Source organism: Silene latifolia, chromosome 9, assembly GCF_048544455.1.
Source record: "Silene latifolia isolate original U9 population chromosome 9, ASM4854445v1, whole genome shotgun sequence".
Taxonomy (NCBI): Eukaryota; Viridiplantae; Streptophyta; class Magnoliopsida; order Caryophyllales; family Caryophyllaceae; genus Silene; species Silene latifolia.
The window spans coordinates 22,184,321-22,202,145 of NC_133534.1; the positions used below are offsets into that span (position 1 = coordinate 22,184,321).

General features: G+C 33.4%; 1 protein-coding gene across 1 annotated transcript; it reads left to right on the forward strand.

The window, feature by feature from the left end:
- Nucleotides 1–5,904: 5,904 nt before the first annotated feature.
- Nucleotides 5,905–6,813, forward strand: LOC141600703 (uncharacterized). Its single transcript, XM_074420947.1, has one exon. The coding sequence runs from the start codon at nt 5,905–5,907 to the stop codon at nt 6,811–6,813; it is 909 nt and encodes a 302-aa protein (XP_074277048.1).
- Nucleotides 6,814–17,825: the final 11,012 nt, after the last annotated feature.

A 17,825-nucleotide genomic window follows, 5' to 3' on the forward strand; every position in this document is an offset into this window, starting at 1 on the left:
ACTAAAAGGACATATAAAGGATAATGGAGTGAGTATTAGTTATAATTAAAACTGCATGTATTTTATTTTAAAATATTAAAGTTAAACCTAAGAAAATAAGAGTTGAGAAAGTTAATTTATTTTTATTTATAAGTAAAGATATTAAATGTTATGTATGAATTATATTATTTTTCTTGAATTATAATAACAAAATTTTCAAACAGGTCGCGCGAAACGCGGGATACTACCTAGTAACTATAAAATTTCAAATGATTATCTATTTTTTTACATGCATGTACAACTTTACATGGGTTCTAAACTAGTTAATAAATAAAATAGAAAATATTTAATCTATAAATAGAAAATGAGTAGTAAAAGCTTAAGGGACTAGTTTTCATAATTAATTAAAGTAAAGGGATTGAATTACCACTTTACAGTAAAACAATATGAACAACATGTGTGTATTGATGAAGTTGTTAATTTTAAATTACGAGCAATAATGCTCCACACTTAGTTTTCCGACCAACCTATTTTATACCTTAAAAAAACCTTAGATCTTAGGGTTTTCTGACCAAACTAATTTGACAAAAAAAGTACCTTAAAAAGCACCCTAGATCTTAGGTCGATATAAAAAAATTAAGACTAACTAAAGGAAGCACTTTCCCTTGCCAACTTGGCGTTCATTCACACTAGGAAGGTGGTATACAATATACACAGAGCAATTCGAGCCATGGTTTGTGTCTTTGACATAATAGAGCCAATCAACGAGAATGAATAAATATTATGCACCAAATTATAAGGTAAGACGTTTTTATATATACAATCGGTTATTTCTCAGCCAAGTCAATTAATATCCACTCATCTGTATAATATAGTACTAGTACAATGTAACCGTTCTAAATTAAATACTAATTCGAAACCCATATTTACAACCGTGTATATAGTACTCCGTAATGTGAAACAACGATACACAGAGTATTTTACAATAATAAGATCACTTCACGTTATTTTTGTACATGTATAAGACTAGTGATCTATTAAAACTTTGTTTGGATATCAAAATAAGATAAGACGTAATGAATTGATCCATAACATAAGAATTACGTGTATAAACAATGAAAAGAATGTCATATTGATAGTTGTGAGTTGTGAACTTGTGACTTAGGTAGCACCAACACGGATACGGATACGGATACGGACACGGACACGGACACGACCACGACACGGACACGGACACGTGATACGGCATCCGATGAAATTTAGGATACGGGACACGCTAATTAAATTTAATAAAATATATATTTTATGGTTATAAATAACGTATGATTTTAGTTTGTAATGTATTTGATATTAAATTTAAATGTTTGAGGGTCTAATTTGACCTTGACTATAACTATTTCTCATTTCCCACCCAAACTCGTCTTCTAATCAATCTCTTTTGACATTTTATTCCTTGTTCTAAACTATAACATGTTTAGGCATGTGTCCGACGAGTGTCGGGTGTCCAGGTATCCGACACGGTGTCAGACACGGGACGGCTAGTTAGGAGGAGTGTCCGTGCTACCTAGCTTGTGACTAGTGAGAACAAATTATACAAAAGTGTACTGTGCTGCTTTAGCCACATGATTAAGTATCATGATTAATGAGTGTCCTATAGTCCTACACCCATTTATTATCACAGATTATTGTTACCGTGCATTATATAATTGTGTGTGTCCACACGACTCGACACTACAAGTCCATATAACTTTACAGGCATATACGGTATACCGCAATGGCGCAATTCATTAGATTATATTATGAAAAAAACAGTATGGAGTTTCATTGTTGAGATGAATAATGTGCGTGGAATTTTGCTTCTAACAATGAAACTAAGCTAGTTAACGTGACCAACTAAGCTAGTTAACTAGCTTAGTTGGTCGGTCATGTTATAACAGTGTGGAGTTTCATTGTTGAGATGAATGTTCGAATTGTAATTTAGGTCACTCATGAGTAATACTTGTTATAACATGACCAACTAAACTAGTTAACATTATGTAATTATAATTTAGCAGCTTGTGAAACGTAAAGTGATAGACTTAATATTAAGTTGGTAATGTAGAGTAGTTGAGAATTGAGAAAATATATTGAGTTTTTTTTTTTTCTTCATTCGCTAAGACGGTTGCATAATGGGACTATTAAGGTTTCACGATCTGGATTATAAGCACGTCATTAATTACAAAAATTAACTCTTGTTTTTTTTTTGGTGTGGAAAAACTGACTCTTGTGAGACGGTTAAATACTGACATTTTCATGCTAAGCTCCTTATCTAACAATTACGTAATAACTTCCCGTATATCTATATTCATCGGCAATTTGGTCTTCCTTCAAAAAGAAGTATTTATCTTAAGATATAAACAAATCGAAAAACACTGTTTCGATAGATAGGACGAAGTTTTTACTAGTTTGTAAACATTATGTATATATCTCATCTATCATGCATATTTGAACCGTTTTAAATATAAAACGAATATACCATCTTAAACAGAAATTTACGATACATATTAATGGTCTACAAAATATATTACATTATGTAATATACTACGGAGTAATATGTAATGCTCCGTGATTATCCGAGTTTCAAATTACGCGGTAAAGTACCTGAATTATTAGTATTTAAATTGCTTGTTAATTTCTAAGAAACAACTACCTACGTACACTAACTTTATCTTAGATTAAAAAATATAGTGCGTAGACCATAAAATTCAAGACCAAGTCAAACCGCGAGTGTTTCTTAGTTCTATTATATAAGGAACGTAGTAAGTAAACAAAGAAGCATATGTAGCTAGAACACAAAATACACAAAGTTTGAAAAAAAAAAAAATGAATGATCCGTCAGATAACAAGCCTGGAGCTGGAGGTCGATTTCAACAGTTTATCGGTTTCATGTCGTGGGCATTGACAGGCTTATGGGGCCTTATGCGCTTGTACCACACACAAGGTAAGCGATTTTTAGTGATTAAAGTTTTTGAGTTATATTGTAAATTTACTGATAATCGACTCAACTATAACCGAATTTATATGTAGTGTTGTTTATGACTATTTTCTAAAAATTTCTCGAATTTGAAAAATAATTATATTTAGGTATGGGTAATGTACTAAAATAATGTTTTTGTATAGTAAAAGGGCGAGTTCTTATAATCTTCTCTATTTTTTCTCTTCATATACTTCCATTTTCTCTCAATTGATCACGTAATATAACTATAAAGTAGGTATTGGTAGTGTACTACTACTAAACATACACTAGTTACATCGAAATAGTTCCATATAAATGTAAGAGTACTCTAAATGTAATTAGGTCTTGTAACATTAGGTTTTTTCATGAGTAGCATTATTAGATAGGTTCGTAGCCTCGTAGGTACATTAGCGGATCAAACTGTTTCTACAAGTTGGGAGGAAAAAAGGGATTATACATCTAAAGGTATATATTTACAATTTACTCAAATTTAACTGAGTTTATATGAGTATTGTTTATGATTTTAATAAAGTTTCTGAGTTATATTACTCGTATAATATTTTGGCAACTGACTCAATATAACTAAGCTTATATTAGTCCCGGACAATTGTTGTCCTTTGGTATTTGGCACAAAGACCAATGAAAGAGAAAGGGGTCAATTACTAAATGACAAGTAGAACAAGTTAAGTGTGAATGATCAAATTGCTCATCAAATTCATTTTTAAAATAGAAAGGACAACAATTGACTGAGACACCCCAATATGGAAAAGGACAACAAATGACCGGGACATGAGGAGTATGTAGTATTTATGAGTTTTTTTTTTTTTTTTTTTTTTTTTTTTGAGTTGCATTATAATTTGCTCACCGTATATGTAAAAGAGTTCGAAAATGGATGATTCAATTTTGGTATGTTGGATCAGATTCGACTAAAATGTGTTTTGGTTATATTATTTCCAGTCATTTTGGACGTAAACATTTAATTTAAGGTGGGTGGTTGACAGTTGCAAGTCTAAGTCGAGTCACTCATTTGACCTTTGGTCATGGATTGGGTCATTTTTCTCAAAGTTATAGTAGTTCTCCGTCTACAGACTACAATAGGTCATGTGGTTTAACTCGGGTGGTTTGGGTCAATTTTAGATCAGATCTGTTTTGTACATGTAGTTTTAAATCAATCATTATCCAAAGTTTGATCAGTTCAAGTTTAGTTAGGTTGGAATTGAAGTTTAGAGCTATCTAGTAATTAAATATACGATCACTGATAATAAGGCTCAATCATCTGATGGTGATCTGTTTTGTACTTGTCAATATTAGCGCGACTAGATCATCAGATGACTGTACCTTGTCATCAATGATCGTATATTCAAGTACTAGGATTTTTACTAGGACTAAGCAGTAGTGTCGATCCTTTGTCTCATTTAACTAGTAGAGTAGTAGGTAGTAAGGAGGGCATTGAACATTCGCTATGGTATCATTTATCACTATCATCAATAATAGTATGACCTTGAAGATTTCCCTCTGTAAATCATGAAATTGACTAATGCTAAAACTTGAATGCAGGTTTGGAAGCGGCTGCCAACAATAATGCCGTAGGTGATGACATAGGGCACAACAGGGAATCAGGGTGGTGCTCAAAATGTTGGTGAAATCAATATTGATGCTATTGAAAATGAGAGGGTTCGATCCGGATATAATTCTAATGAAGGTGGAAATCAGACGATTGGTTCTGTTAAAATCAACCGTCGAAGAGCTCCATAGGAGAAACTGCCCAAGTTCAAAATTTGATCGTGTTTGTTTTATGATGTTTACGAGTTTGGCGTCTGTTTCAATTTCCGTTTTTGTTTGTGTTGTGTGAGATTTTAAACATCTATATGGTTTAAGTTGTACGGGTGTGACGTAGTTTGGAACGCTCTCACAAAATGTTTTATGAGTACCATTTCATTTAGCAAATGTTTTGAAATTTGAACAACCAACAGAGGTCGAGTTCAGTAACGCAACTCGACCACAGTCGAACATAAAGTCTTACAATCGTCTGCAGCGTAATTAACAAAGAGAAGCTGCTTCCCGACCAATTCACAACATAACATATATATATGAACCACTAAACTCATCCGTTCTAATTTGTTTACTAGCTTAATTATTTGCTGTCTTCTCAGTAACCACGGGCATTGCCAAACTCGATACTGCCAACTTCTTGCAAGTCACCGTCATTAGTATTACCTCCAGCATTGAAAATGAATCGGCCATTTTGAGGGAAAATAGTGGGCAAAGAAGCTCCATTACAAGTGTTCCCAACTATGATACTCCCGACTCTTTGTTCCCCTTTGATGTTTATGTTGTTCCCGATATTAAATACCCATGCTGCACCTACTTCTGTCCTCCCTGCGTAAATCATTTTAGGATTAAAGGTCACTTTATGAACTTGTTGCAAAACTTATGGTCGATACTGGTACTAGCAAATTGATAGTAAACTGGTAGATTAATTACCTTGTTGAGTACGATATGATGATGGGTAGGCGCGGCCACCTGTTGAAAGAATGATTCAAACTTAGATGAAGCATTGTGACTCTTGGAATGAAACATTGTATCTTAGAATGAAACATTGTATCTTATCATAATAGTAGTATAAATATGTAATTGTACTTGAATAAATATGTACACAAAAATAATCCTCAATAAAAATTACCAAGTATTATCTTCTCATAAATTTTTATCATATTTTTATGTTTTACCCAACATTAGTGGTATCAGACTATCAGGTTTTGATCCCAACAACACAAAACAAAAAACTGAAAGAAAAAGGAAAAGGAAAAGAACAAACACACTTCACCAACATCACGTACAAACAAAATACACCCCTTGACAAACCAATTCATCCCCAATTTACTCAACCCTAAAATCCCAGAATTCAATTACCAAATTAATTAAGAAAGATGACAAATAATAATTCTAATACATCTACTCAACCATCAATTCCAATTTTTAAGGGAGAAAAGTATCATCTATGGAGTCTTAAGATGAAGACTATGTTTAAATCCCAAGACTTGTGGGATTTGATAGAGGCGGGATACACTGAACCGGACCCGACTCCGGCTATTCCCGATGCACAATTGAAGGAGAACCGTAAGAAAGATGCTAAGGCGCTGTTCTACATTCAATCGGCACTGGAAGATGAATTTTTTCCCCGAATCATAGGAGCCCAAAGTGCTCATGAAGCATGGGAGACACTCAAACAAGAATATTTGGGTGATCAACGAGTACTTAAGGTACGTTTGCAAACACTCCGTCGTGATTTTGCAGAATTAACTATGGGTGATAAGGAGTCTGTTCAAACTTATTTGTCCCGAGTCACTGATATTGTCGGTCAAATGAGGTCTTATGGTGAAACAATTAGTAATGAAGATATTGTGAGTAAAGTTTTAAGGAGTATGAATGACGATTGGAATCTTGTTGTCCCTGCAATTGAAGAATCAAAGGACTTATCCACATATACCTTTGATGCATTGATGGGTTCACTCTTAGCCCATGAAAGTAGGATGAAAAAATATTGTGCCAAAGCAGAGGAGAAAGCTTTTAAGGCACAAGGCGAGTCTTCTAATAAAGGGAGGACTGAAAACTACGGAAATTGGGGTCGAGGCAGAGGTAGTTTTCGTGGTGGTCGCGGACGCGGTCGCGATAATGGTAGAGGCAGGGGACATTCTGGTGGTAGAGGCAAAGGCCTTACTAATGATTCTTATGCACAGAAAAGCCAAATTCAATGTTATTGCTGTAAGAAATATGGGCATAAGGAAGTTGACTGTTGGTTTAAAGCAAAGAATGAACAATCTCAGGCAAATTTTTAGAAAATACTCGAGAAGATGAAAGCATGTTATTTATGGCTCACTCAAAAATTCGGGATCCCATAGAAGATAATGAAGTGTGGTTTTTGGACAGCGGATGTTCAAATCATATATCGGGAACAAAATCTTTGTTCAAAGAAATTGATGAATCAAAGAAAGGAGATGTTCGTCTTGGAGACAACAAAAAAATGCACGTGGAAGGTATGGGTATTATCGCCATAAAAACCGTACAAGGTGATGTAAAACTTCTTAATAATGTGCAATTTGTTCCTGACCTTGCACATAATCTGTTGAGTATTGGCCAATTAATGACTAGTGGTTATAAGATTGTGTTTGATGATGATATGTGTGTTGTGATCAACAAGAAGACTGGTCATAGTATAGCAAATGTACATATGACTCAAAATAAAATATTTCCGCTGGATATTTCAAATGTTGGGAGTAAAGCATTGATTGCTAAACAGAAAAATGAATCTGATTTGTGGCATTTACGATATGGTCATCTAAATATGCGTAGTTTGAAACTCTTGAGTCGAAAGGAGATGGTTGTTGGCCTGCCAAAAATAAATGATATTAACTTCTGTGAAGGCTGTGTGTATGGAAAACAAAGTAGGGCATCTTTTCCTACTGCGAAGACATGGAGGGCTACGAAGTCTTTAGAACTTGTTCATGCCGATTTATGCGGGCCTATGAAAACTGAGTCACTAGGTGGAAGCCGCTATTTTCTTTTATTTACTGATGATTATACCCGAATGAGTTGGGTTTATTTTCAAAAATCAAAGTCTGAAGCATTTGATAATTTCAAAAAATTCAAAGCCTTGGTGGAAAATCAAAGTGGAAATCGCATAATTGCTCTCCGAACCGATAGAGGTGGTGAATTTGTTTCGGAAGAATTTAATAATTTTTGTGATCAGTACGGCATTCGCAGAGACCTTACAGCCCCTTATACGCCAGAACAAAATGGGATTGCAGAACGGAAAAATAGAACGGTGGTAGAAATGGCTAAAAGTATGTTGAAGTCAAAAGGGCTCCCGAACAAGTTTTGGGGGGGAAGCAGTTTCTACAGCCGTATATCTTCTAAATATATCTCCAACAAGGGCAGTATTCGACCAAACACCATTTGAAGCATGGAGAGGTAAGAAACCGGGGGTAAGTCACTTGAAAGTATTTGGTTGTATATGTTATGCTTTGGTTAATAACCGTTCAAAATTAGATACAAAATCTGAAAAATGCATCTTCATTGGTTATTGTCTCCAATCCAAAGCATATCGTCTATATAACCTTGTGAGTGGCAAAGTGATTATTAGCAGGAATGTTGTGTTCAATGAGGAAGATTGTTCTCCCTGGTATACTAACAAAGATGGCACCAATTCTCATATTCCGATTGCTGAAATTAATGAAAATTTGGATACAGAGACAACGCCATCAAATACTCCCCCGTCAACACCACCTAGATGTAATAATCAGGGATTTGAAAATGATGGCACGGGCAGTGACAGTGATTCACCCGTCAGAAAATATAAGTCCCTGGAAGAAATTTACAGATCCTGTAACTTTGCTCTCCTTGTTACTGATCCAACCTTCTTTGAAGAGGCTGAGAAACAACCCGAGTGGAAAATTGCTATGAAAGCAGAAATGGATTCAATTGAAAAAAACAGAACATGGGAGTTGGTTGATCATCCCAAAAACAAAAATGTTATAGGCTTAAAATGGGTATTCCGAACAAAATACAATTTTGATGGAACTATCCAAAAGCACAAGGCTCGGCTAGTGGCGAAAGGTTACTCTCAACAGCAAGGTATTGATTTCGAAGAAACTTTTTCTCCTGTTGCTCGTTTTGAAACAGTGAGAATTATGTTAGCCCTTGCAGCCCAACAAAGTTTACCCGTATATCAACTTGATGTGAAGTCGGCTTTCTTAAATGGTAACTTAGAAGAAGAGGTATATGTTGAACAACCACAAGGTTTTATTGTGAGTGGTTCTGAAGACAAAGTTTACAGATTAAGAAAAGCACTTTACGGGTTGAAGCAAGCACCGCGTGCTTGGTATAGTAGAATTGATCTGTTTTTCCGAGAGCATGGGTTTACAAAAAGTGAGAGTGAACCAACCCTCTACACCAAACGTAAAGGAAACAATGATTTCTTGTTAGTTTGCCTTTACGTAGATGATATAATTTATATGGGTTCTTCCGAGTCTTTGGTTGCTGAGTTTAAGTCAAGTATGATGAAGACGTTTGAAATGACGGATTTGGGATTGTTGCAATATTTCTTGGGTCTTGAAGTGAAGCAAGGTATAGATGGAATTTTTGTGCGCCAAAAGAAGTATTCCATTGAATTATTGAAAAGGTTCAACATGTTAGATGGTGAGATTGCGGCCACACCAATGAATATTAATGAAAAGTTGCAACATGAAGACGGAACACAGGGAGCTAACTCAATGCATTTCAGAAGTTTAGTGGGTGGTTTAAATTATTTAACACACACTAGACCTGACATTTCTTACTCGGTCAGTTTAGTGTCCCGATATCTACACAAACCTACCAAACAACACTTTGGTGCGGCAAAACGAATTCTTCGTTATGTGGCTGGAACGGTAGAGTTTGGCATCTGGTATTAAAAAAAAACAAGGCTGAAATTGATTGGCTTTAGTGACAGTGATTGGGCAGGAAGTTTGGATGATCGTAAAAGTACATCGGGTAATATATTTAGCCTTGGTTCAGGAGCAATAACTTGGAGTTCGAAAAAACAAGAAACAGTAGCATTATCGTCTTCGGAAGCAGAATATGCAGCAGCTACTTCAGCAGCACGTCAAGCTTTATGGCTTAGAAAGCTACTTGGAGATCTTGGTTGTATACAAACAGAAGCTACTGGTATTTTCTGTGATAATAGGGCTGCTATTGCAATGAGTAAAAACCTCGCCTTTCACGCAAGGACCAAGCATGTTGATATCAAACATCACTTTATTCGACAACTTGTATCGGATGGAAAAGTAGTTCTCAAATTCTGTGGTACTAATGAACAAGTGGCGGATATATTCACAAAAGCGCTTCCTCAAGCAAAGCATGATTTCTTCCGAACAGAATTAGGAGTATGCAACTTTGAATCAAGGGGAGGTGTTGAAAGAATGATTCAAACTTAGATGAAGCATTGTGACTCTTGGAATGAAACATTGTATCTTAGAATGAAACATTGTATCTTATCATAATAGTAGTATAAATATGTAATTGTACTTGAATAAATATGTACACAAAAATAATCCTCAATAAAAATTACCAAGTATTATCTTCTCATAAATTTTTATCATATTTTTATGTTTTACCCAACACCACCATAGTAGCTTGACTAGCTTCCAATATCAGTTGGATGATTTGTCGTAACTAACGACTGTGAGGCCGGAGGTGGAACAGAAATGAGTGCATTAGTTTGTTGATTGTTAGAGTCATCAGGAGTATTCATGCTCGCTCTTATGGCTGAATTTGGGATAGCTTGCTCTAATTATAAGGCTGCCTCTGAATCCATACATATATATACAACACCAGCAAGACAACTTTTATTTTATACTCACTTTACTGATGTTAACCGTCAATAACTTTATCGGTTAAACTAGTACTCGTATTGTCATGTTCAGAGTAAGGTATGTTCTTTTTTGCTTAATTTCAGCTCTGTCTGTTTAGTTTAGTTCAGCTCATCTCTTCATAGTGGGTTTTGAGCAATGAGGTCTTAAGACCCCACAAGTTTTTGTAGATGTACCGAATCGTATGCTGATATATGTACAATTGTACTGATTTTTTACTACGTAAGACCCTTTTATTTTATGGGTGGTTATTAAATTTACGTTAAGATCCCGCTGATCGAATTTTCTGGCTACGCCACTGTCTCTTCATAAATTAACTATTATTCAGCTCCTTACAGCCGAAAAAAATAATTTATTTTTATCTTTAAATATAGGTTTTATTTGATCTGTCACAAATGAGAATTTGTGTATGAAAAGTTCCATGGAATATACCAAGTTGTTTCCTGCATATTGCGCTCTTGTTTCCACTGCTTTTTAGAGATAACCAAGTACACACGTTTTCTCACCTTCCGTTCCGATGCAACTTTTCTTAACAAATGCAACTTTTATTATAGGTTAAGATAAAGGTTTGCTAAATACCGCCCCTAGTATTTTTACTCCAAGTTATCCCGAGGAAGCATGACAAGTCACAATGACCATAGTAAAGTAATTTCTTAGGGGAAACAGAAGTTAATATTCCATATTATTTTACAGATTAAGATTTGAAATTCAGATGCAAGAACCGGCTTCCATCCGATTGAATCAGCTGAACAAACAAATACATTCTGCCTCCTCTAGAGATGGAAGCTGCAATCAGAACGAGCAAATTAACCATCAGAGATTATCATCAAAAGCTACGTTAACTGCTTTATATTTAACTCGAAAAACATTTGTGTACACACTACAATGACCGATTTGATATTAAAATTGTTTAGTGTGTCCTGTGGAATGTCCAAAGTTATTATGCCAAAAGTTGAACAATTTTGTTTTAGCACACCAAATATCAGCAAAAATTAAATAAAATAAAAAAACGCGTACTTAAACACGGATCCTCTAAACTTAAGATCTCAACATCGCTCAGTGACAACGCAAGTAACCAACCAGTAAATAAAGCATCGACTTGGTATGTAAGTAAAGGCACATTAACGGAAAATAAAGCATCGACTTGGTATATGCAAGAAAAAAGTTCTTTTATTTTTTCTTTGAACATTCTGAGACAAAAGTCAAGATGCCCTTGCTTTTACAAAGCCAAAAGACCCATTTCATATCATTCCAACTACGTATGTACCAAAAAAAAAAAAATATCATTCCAACTACGAAAACTTCCATGATTTCGGCTAACAATAAAAAAATAATGTTAGAGATATGTGTCGATATATTAAGATATCTACATATCATAATTACGGAATACGATATATTCAAATATATCGTAGATAATAATGTTGTGATTTTCTAGCTTATAATATATTCGGTTACCGATATTACGAGATCTTCAATAGTACTATATATACATCGTAATTGTAGTAGTTAGAAACACGAACAAATATTAAAAACTAGTTTGAATGCCCGTGCGTTGCAACGGAGTAATAAACTTATTTATAATGCAAAAAAAAAAGGGTTATAAGGGTTTAATGTTTACATTCTATGTCTAATGATTGGTTTACATATTATTAAAATATCTCTTTCAAAAAAAATAAAAGATTAATATATACGTGGGTTAACTCTTATTTATAATCATATAATCACCCTACCTTATACTAATCTTTCGATGTGGGACAATTCTATTATTTATATGTAATATATTCACCAAACTTGGATTATTTTTCTGATGTGGGACAATTCTACTATTTATACGTAATATATATTCATTAAACCTGCATTATTTTTCAATGTGGGACAAATAACATACTCAAAATTACAGTATCTTTTTTCCACTTAGTTCGACATCCAACCAGATCCCGAATACCGAATACGGACAATTGCTACTCATTATATCTAATAGTTATATTTAAATTTAATAATATGATCAAGTACTCTCCATTAATATTTGTACGTTGTTTTTCTTCAAAAAAAAAAATTCATAATTGAGATACGGAAATTTTCCATAGTATCCCTTAATTTTGTCAGATTTTCCATGTTACCCCTACTTTTAAGAATCTGCCTACGGTACCCCCGATGTTCCATTTTTTTGCCCATGGTACCCCCTAATGTAAAGGTTATTAAATGGACGTTAAGTTTGATGGCGTGACAATAAAATAACAATTAAAAATAATTCCCCCTTTATTGTTTTATTGGTACGAATATCTCTCTCTTTTAAATAAAAATATAATTAACTATATCATTATAATATTAGAAATTTCTCATGGTAACTTTGAACTTTGATAGATTACACATGGTACCCCTAATTTTAAGTTTCTACAAATGGTACCTTTGTGTTCACCTTTTTCTTTCTCAGAATACCATTTGACAACTTCCGTCATAAGCCCATTACTCTTATGACTTAGGGACGCCTTTTTCTTTTGTTATCTATAACACAAACACTTCATTATCTAATTCCTAAATCCATATATTATTTAATAAACTAATATTTAATACCTAAATAACAAAACACAAATAGCATGGCATGCTCAATTACTCATCTAGTTACTCATAAGAGTAATAGCATTATGAAAAAAAGTAAACACAAGGGTATTATATGTAGAAACTTAAAATTAGAGGTATTATGTGTAATCTACCAAAATTCGAGGGTATCATGAAAAATTTCCGTTATAATACTGATCATTTTATCGCTCTTTCTCCCACCTAAAAAAAATGTTACAACTTTAAAAATTTAACATTTAATTCAAGATTATGTTTAAAGTCTCTTATATAATAAGTATACTTTGAGAGATTAATATATTTGGGGTGATACCTAAGTTCTAAGGATAAATCCTATTTATAATCATGGGATCACCTCGAGACATGATAATCTTCGATGTGGGACAATTCAACTATTTATACGTAGTATATATTTATCACATCTACATTCTTTTTCAATGTGAGACGAATAACATATTTAAAAGTACACCATATTTTTTGAACCTAATTCGACATCCAACCCGATTTAATAATAAGTAAATACTATATTATCTATTAATATTCATACATTTGTTTTCTATTTTTTTTATCATAATAAAAATATGTGCAAATGATATGAACCTATACTCTAATGATAGAGATTTTTTTAACACAATTCTAATTATATTATTTAAACGTAGTATATTTACCACACCTACATTATTTTTTAAATGTGGGACATATAAAATCAATAGGTAAAAAATATAATGATATAAACTTTTAAGAGCACTCCAAGACAGTACTTAAGATACGCAAATGATTTTGGGTTGATGCCTAAGTTCCAAGGATGCCTCTTATTTATAATCATGGAATCACCCACCTTATGTTATATTTCGATGTGGAAAAATTCTATTTTTTATATGTAGTATATTTGTCACACCTATATTATTTTTCAATGTGGGACATATAACATACTATGAAATACACCATCTTTAATATGTGCAAATTATATGAAATCTATACATACTCTAATGATAGCATTTCTTACCATGAATCTAATAATATTATTTTCATAATTTTTTTACCGACATTATTTCTTTAGTTTTGTACTCTGTCAGGAGACTACCATTAGTAAAACCTTTAGTTTTGTATTTTTTGATTTTCTTGCTCATGTTCTTAACTCTTTCCCGGGTAGTTCCCAACAATTTCAACTTTATTTTTTATATCATATCGTAGATAATGATTGAAAATCTTAAGAGCTCTTTAAAACAATATTTATGAGACTCAATTTTTTTTGGGTGGATCATAAGTTCCAAATATGCCTCCTATTTATAATCATAGGATCACATCACCTTGAACTAATCGTTCGATGTGGGACAATTCTACTATTTATATGTAGCATATTCACCGCACCTACGTTATTTTCCAATGTGGGACAAAACATACTAAAAAGTACACAATTTTACGTATTACGAAGTACACCATCTTTAATATGTGCAAAGAATATGAAATTTATACTCTAATGATAACATTTTTTACCACAAAGCTAATTATATTATTTTCATAATTTTTTTAACGATATTTTTTTGCCAAATGAAATGTAAAAGGTTGATATAAAAATTGGAAATATCACTTGAATATAATTTAGGAAATATACATATTATAATAATTAAAAGATTCTCCACTTTATTTTTTACATTAAAAATTATATTTTCCTAAATTGATTTTTGATGATGTGGACGCTCTCAGATCGCTCGAAAAAACTCTCTTTTTTTATATATATATATATATATATATATATATATATATATATATATATATATATATATATATATATAGATACGACAATCACTTTATGAATTCCTCCCCTCTCAATTTCTAATAAATAACGTAAGGAGTAGTATCTAGATAGAATATGTGAGTTACGAATATAATACCCTGGTCATTTATGAGACTGGCTCCGGAATCCAACATGAACAACGCTTGCTGAACGATCATTTGTCCCAGTAGCAATATCCATTCCCTGGTGTGTGCACCAGTAAGTAATCAGGTTTATATTTTCGATCAGTATACACAAAATCAACACGCGATATAAACAAAAGTCCATGTAGGCTGTGTAAAAGATTGGATAGTCTCTCCACGCGCACGTTGCCGTCTGGCTTGGCTTCGTGACACGTGCGTGGTGTGGTGGAGCAATGTTTTTTATCCGGGCCCGAACTAATTCCTCGGATTCTAACTGTTGGAATTCTAGTCGTTGGAACATTATTACACAATAATGTCTGCACTTAATTTACGATTTTATGGCATTTAATCTACAGATTTATGGTATCCAATGTCACTGTTGGAGCCTATCTTTCTGCCTATAAAGTGCTCAACCTTCCACACCTTTATTCGTCAGTGTAGACACCGAAATTTTATATTTTGGTATCTATTTATTTTAACAAAATCTTTAGTATTTAGAGATAATTATCAATAAATATTGTGATAATATCTTAGATATTTTTAAAATCTTTATCTTGCCCCCTAAGCCAGCTACAACTATAAATACAGCTACAATCTCTAGGGTTAGAAGAGGAGCAGATGGATTAAGTCAAATGACTCCATCATCCTACTACCAAATTGTAGGTACATGGAACAAGTCACAAAACGACCCCATCATCTCCCTACGAGATTAAGTCGATAAGACCCACGTAGTACTATCAAAACCCTAACTTTAAGAGATGGAATCAAGAGATCTACGAAAGTTGTAACCTTCAATCTTTCAATAATAAAATTCTTGTTTTCCGTATTATTTTTGTACCTCTTTATTGTTTATCGCAGGTTTCAAATTTTTATGGCTTACAGTCAGAAAATACACAAAAAAATCTTCTTCTCTTTTCTTCTCTTCTACATTCTGTCATATTGAGAACAGTTCGCACTTTCGTCTGTGGAGTGCACCATTTTGCGAAAGAAGGTGTTAGCCCTGAAGTTGGTGACTAAAGAACCCAAGGAGCACCTATGTGAGGGTCTAATTGACTTAGGGCAGTGTTCTTACACGACGTCTCGATTAAGGGTATTTCGATCAGCTAAGTTCATATTTCCTACAATCTAAGTCAGTTATAGAACTTTCTAATCTTTGTTATTGTTTACTGCTTTTATTCGTTTTTCAACAATGACAAACCCATTCGAAAATTCTGACAATTCCAATGTCAATTGAGAAATTGTTACCACCACTCCTAACAATTCTGTCACCCACTATACTATGCTACACTAAATTGTTCCTGACCATAGTAAGATGAAACTTTTAGATTGAAAAACGTATAGGAGATGGTCTGAAAAAATTCTGTTTTATTTCCAACCATATGAGATTGATTATGTCCTTTTTCAAGAATCGCAAACTTCCGAAGTGTCTAATTCGTCTAAAACTGCCAAACCCGATAACAAATCTGCAAAAGACAACAAAACCGTTAGAGGTCTTATTATTAGAGCTAAGAAGTTTTGAGAAGTCTGAAGTCCTCAAAACTTAAGAGTTAAATGTTCTCCGGAAAAATGTTCTCAAGATATATTAATAAAACATTAAAATTTGCAACTTTAAAATCAAAAACTGCCCAAAACGCAATAAAACCGTTCAATTTTGGGCTTAAAACGCAAACCCTGCTTAGCAGTCATGTTGCGAATGCGTTTACATGCGAAAAACACTATTTTTTCATCAAAATATGACGCTCCGATCAGATGAACAGTATATATATATATAGGAATGAGATCACGTAAGTATGGCTCATATATTTGAGGATTGAGGATTAATACTAGCCATCAGATCTAAGAGATATAATGGCCAATATTATGCGCGCCTCATTAAGGGCAAAATGGTCATTTCCACCCCCGGGTATATATATTCCATTTCTCACTAAATTTGATTTATTGTCGCTGAATTCACTTTTCTCTCTACCTTCTCTCTTCTCGTCATCTTTCTTCTATTCAATCCCCAAATTTCAATCGCTGTACTTGTGATTTCTAGGTTTCCACCTGAATCTCAGCTTTACCTTTGTCATTCTTCTATTTCCGATCAATTATCATATTCATTCGTTCATAATTGCGATGTCAGGTACATTTATTTTCTTTTAATTTGTAATTTCTGCCTTTTCAATTTCGATTATCTTTTTTCGCCTTTTCAATTTCGATTTTTAGGGTTTGTGTGTTAATAAGGTTTTGATTGCAAACGATTATGACGCCTGACATGATTCGATGTTAAATTAGTGGACAATTGTAGAATTTGTCCCTAATTAACTTTTAAGGCTCAATTCACTCAATTAATTAAGATGTTGGCTTATAAAACTCTATCTCAGTATAAAGCCAAGAGATTAATTACTCCTTCTTTTACTAGTGGTTATTTGAATGACTCAATTTGAGATCTTATGATTTACATCTGTTTTACATTTGTTACTCTTTAATATTAGCTAGTAGTAGTATACATTTATCCGATTTAGGTTCTAAATTGTTTGACATCTTATAAATATCACATATTTGCTGCTATTGCTGCTAAAGTATCACATATTTGATCCAACTTGCCTTATTTATTCGATATTCTTCATCGTTTTGTAATTTGTTTGCGCAATTTTATCTGAACCTTGGTTCTTTGGTTGTGTACAACACTTCCTCTTGAAATCAAGAATATGATGATAACTGTTCTTGACTATGACAAAGATCATCCACCTTATTATATTTATATAAGGTTGCCTTGCAGTTGGCTTTATTGTCTGGTATGCTCTCTTTGGCTTATTGTTTTCTCCTATTTGTGTTGGGAGTATTTATATTACTTTCCTCTCTTTATAGTTGTCTGTTTTGAAGTCGAGCCATCTTATTTTGGCCCAGTAACAGTCGGTAGTTTCTCTGATTAGGAGATGCATTTACAGAAACTATCTTATCTC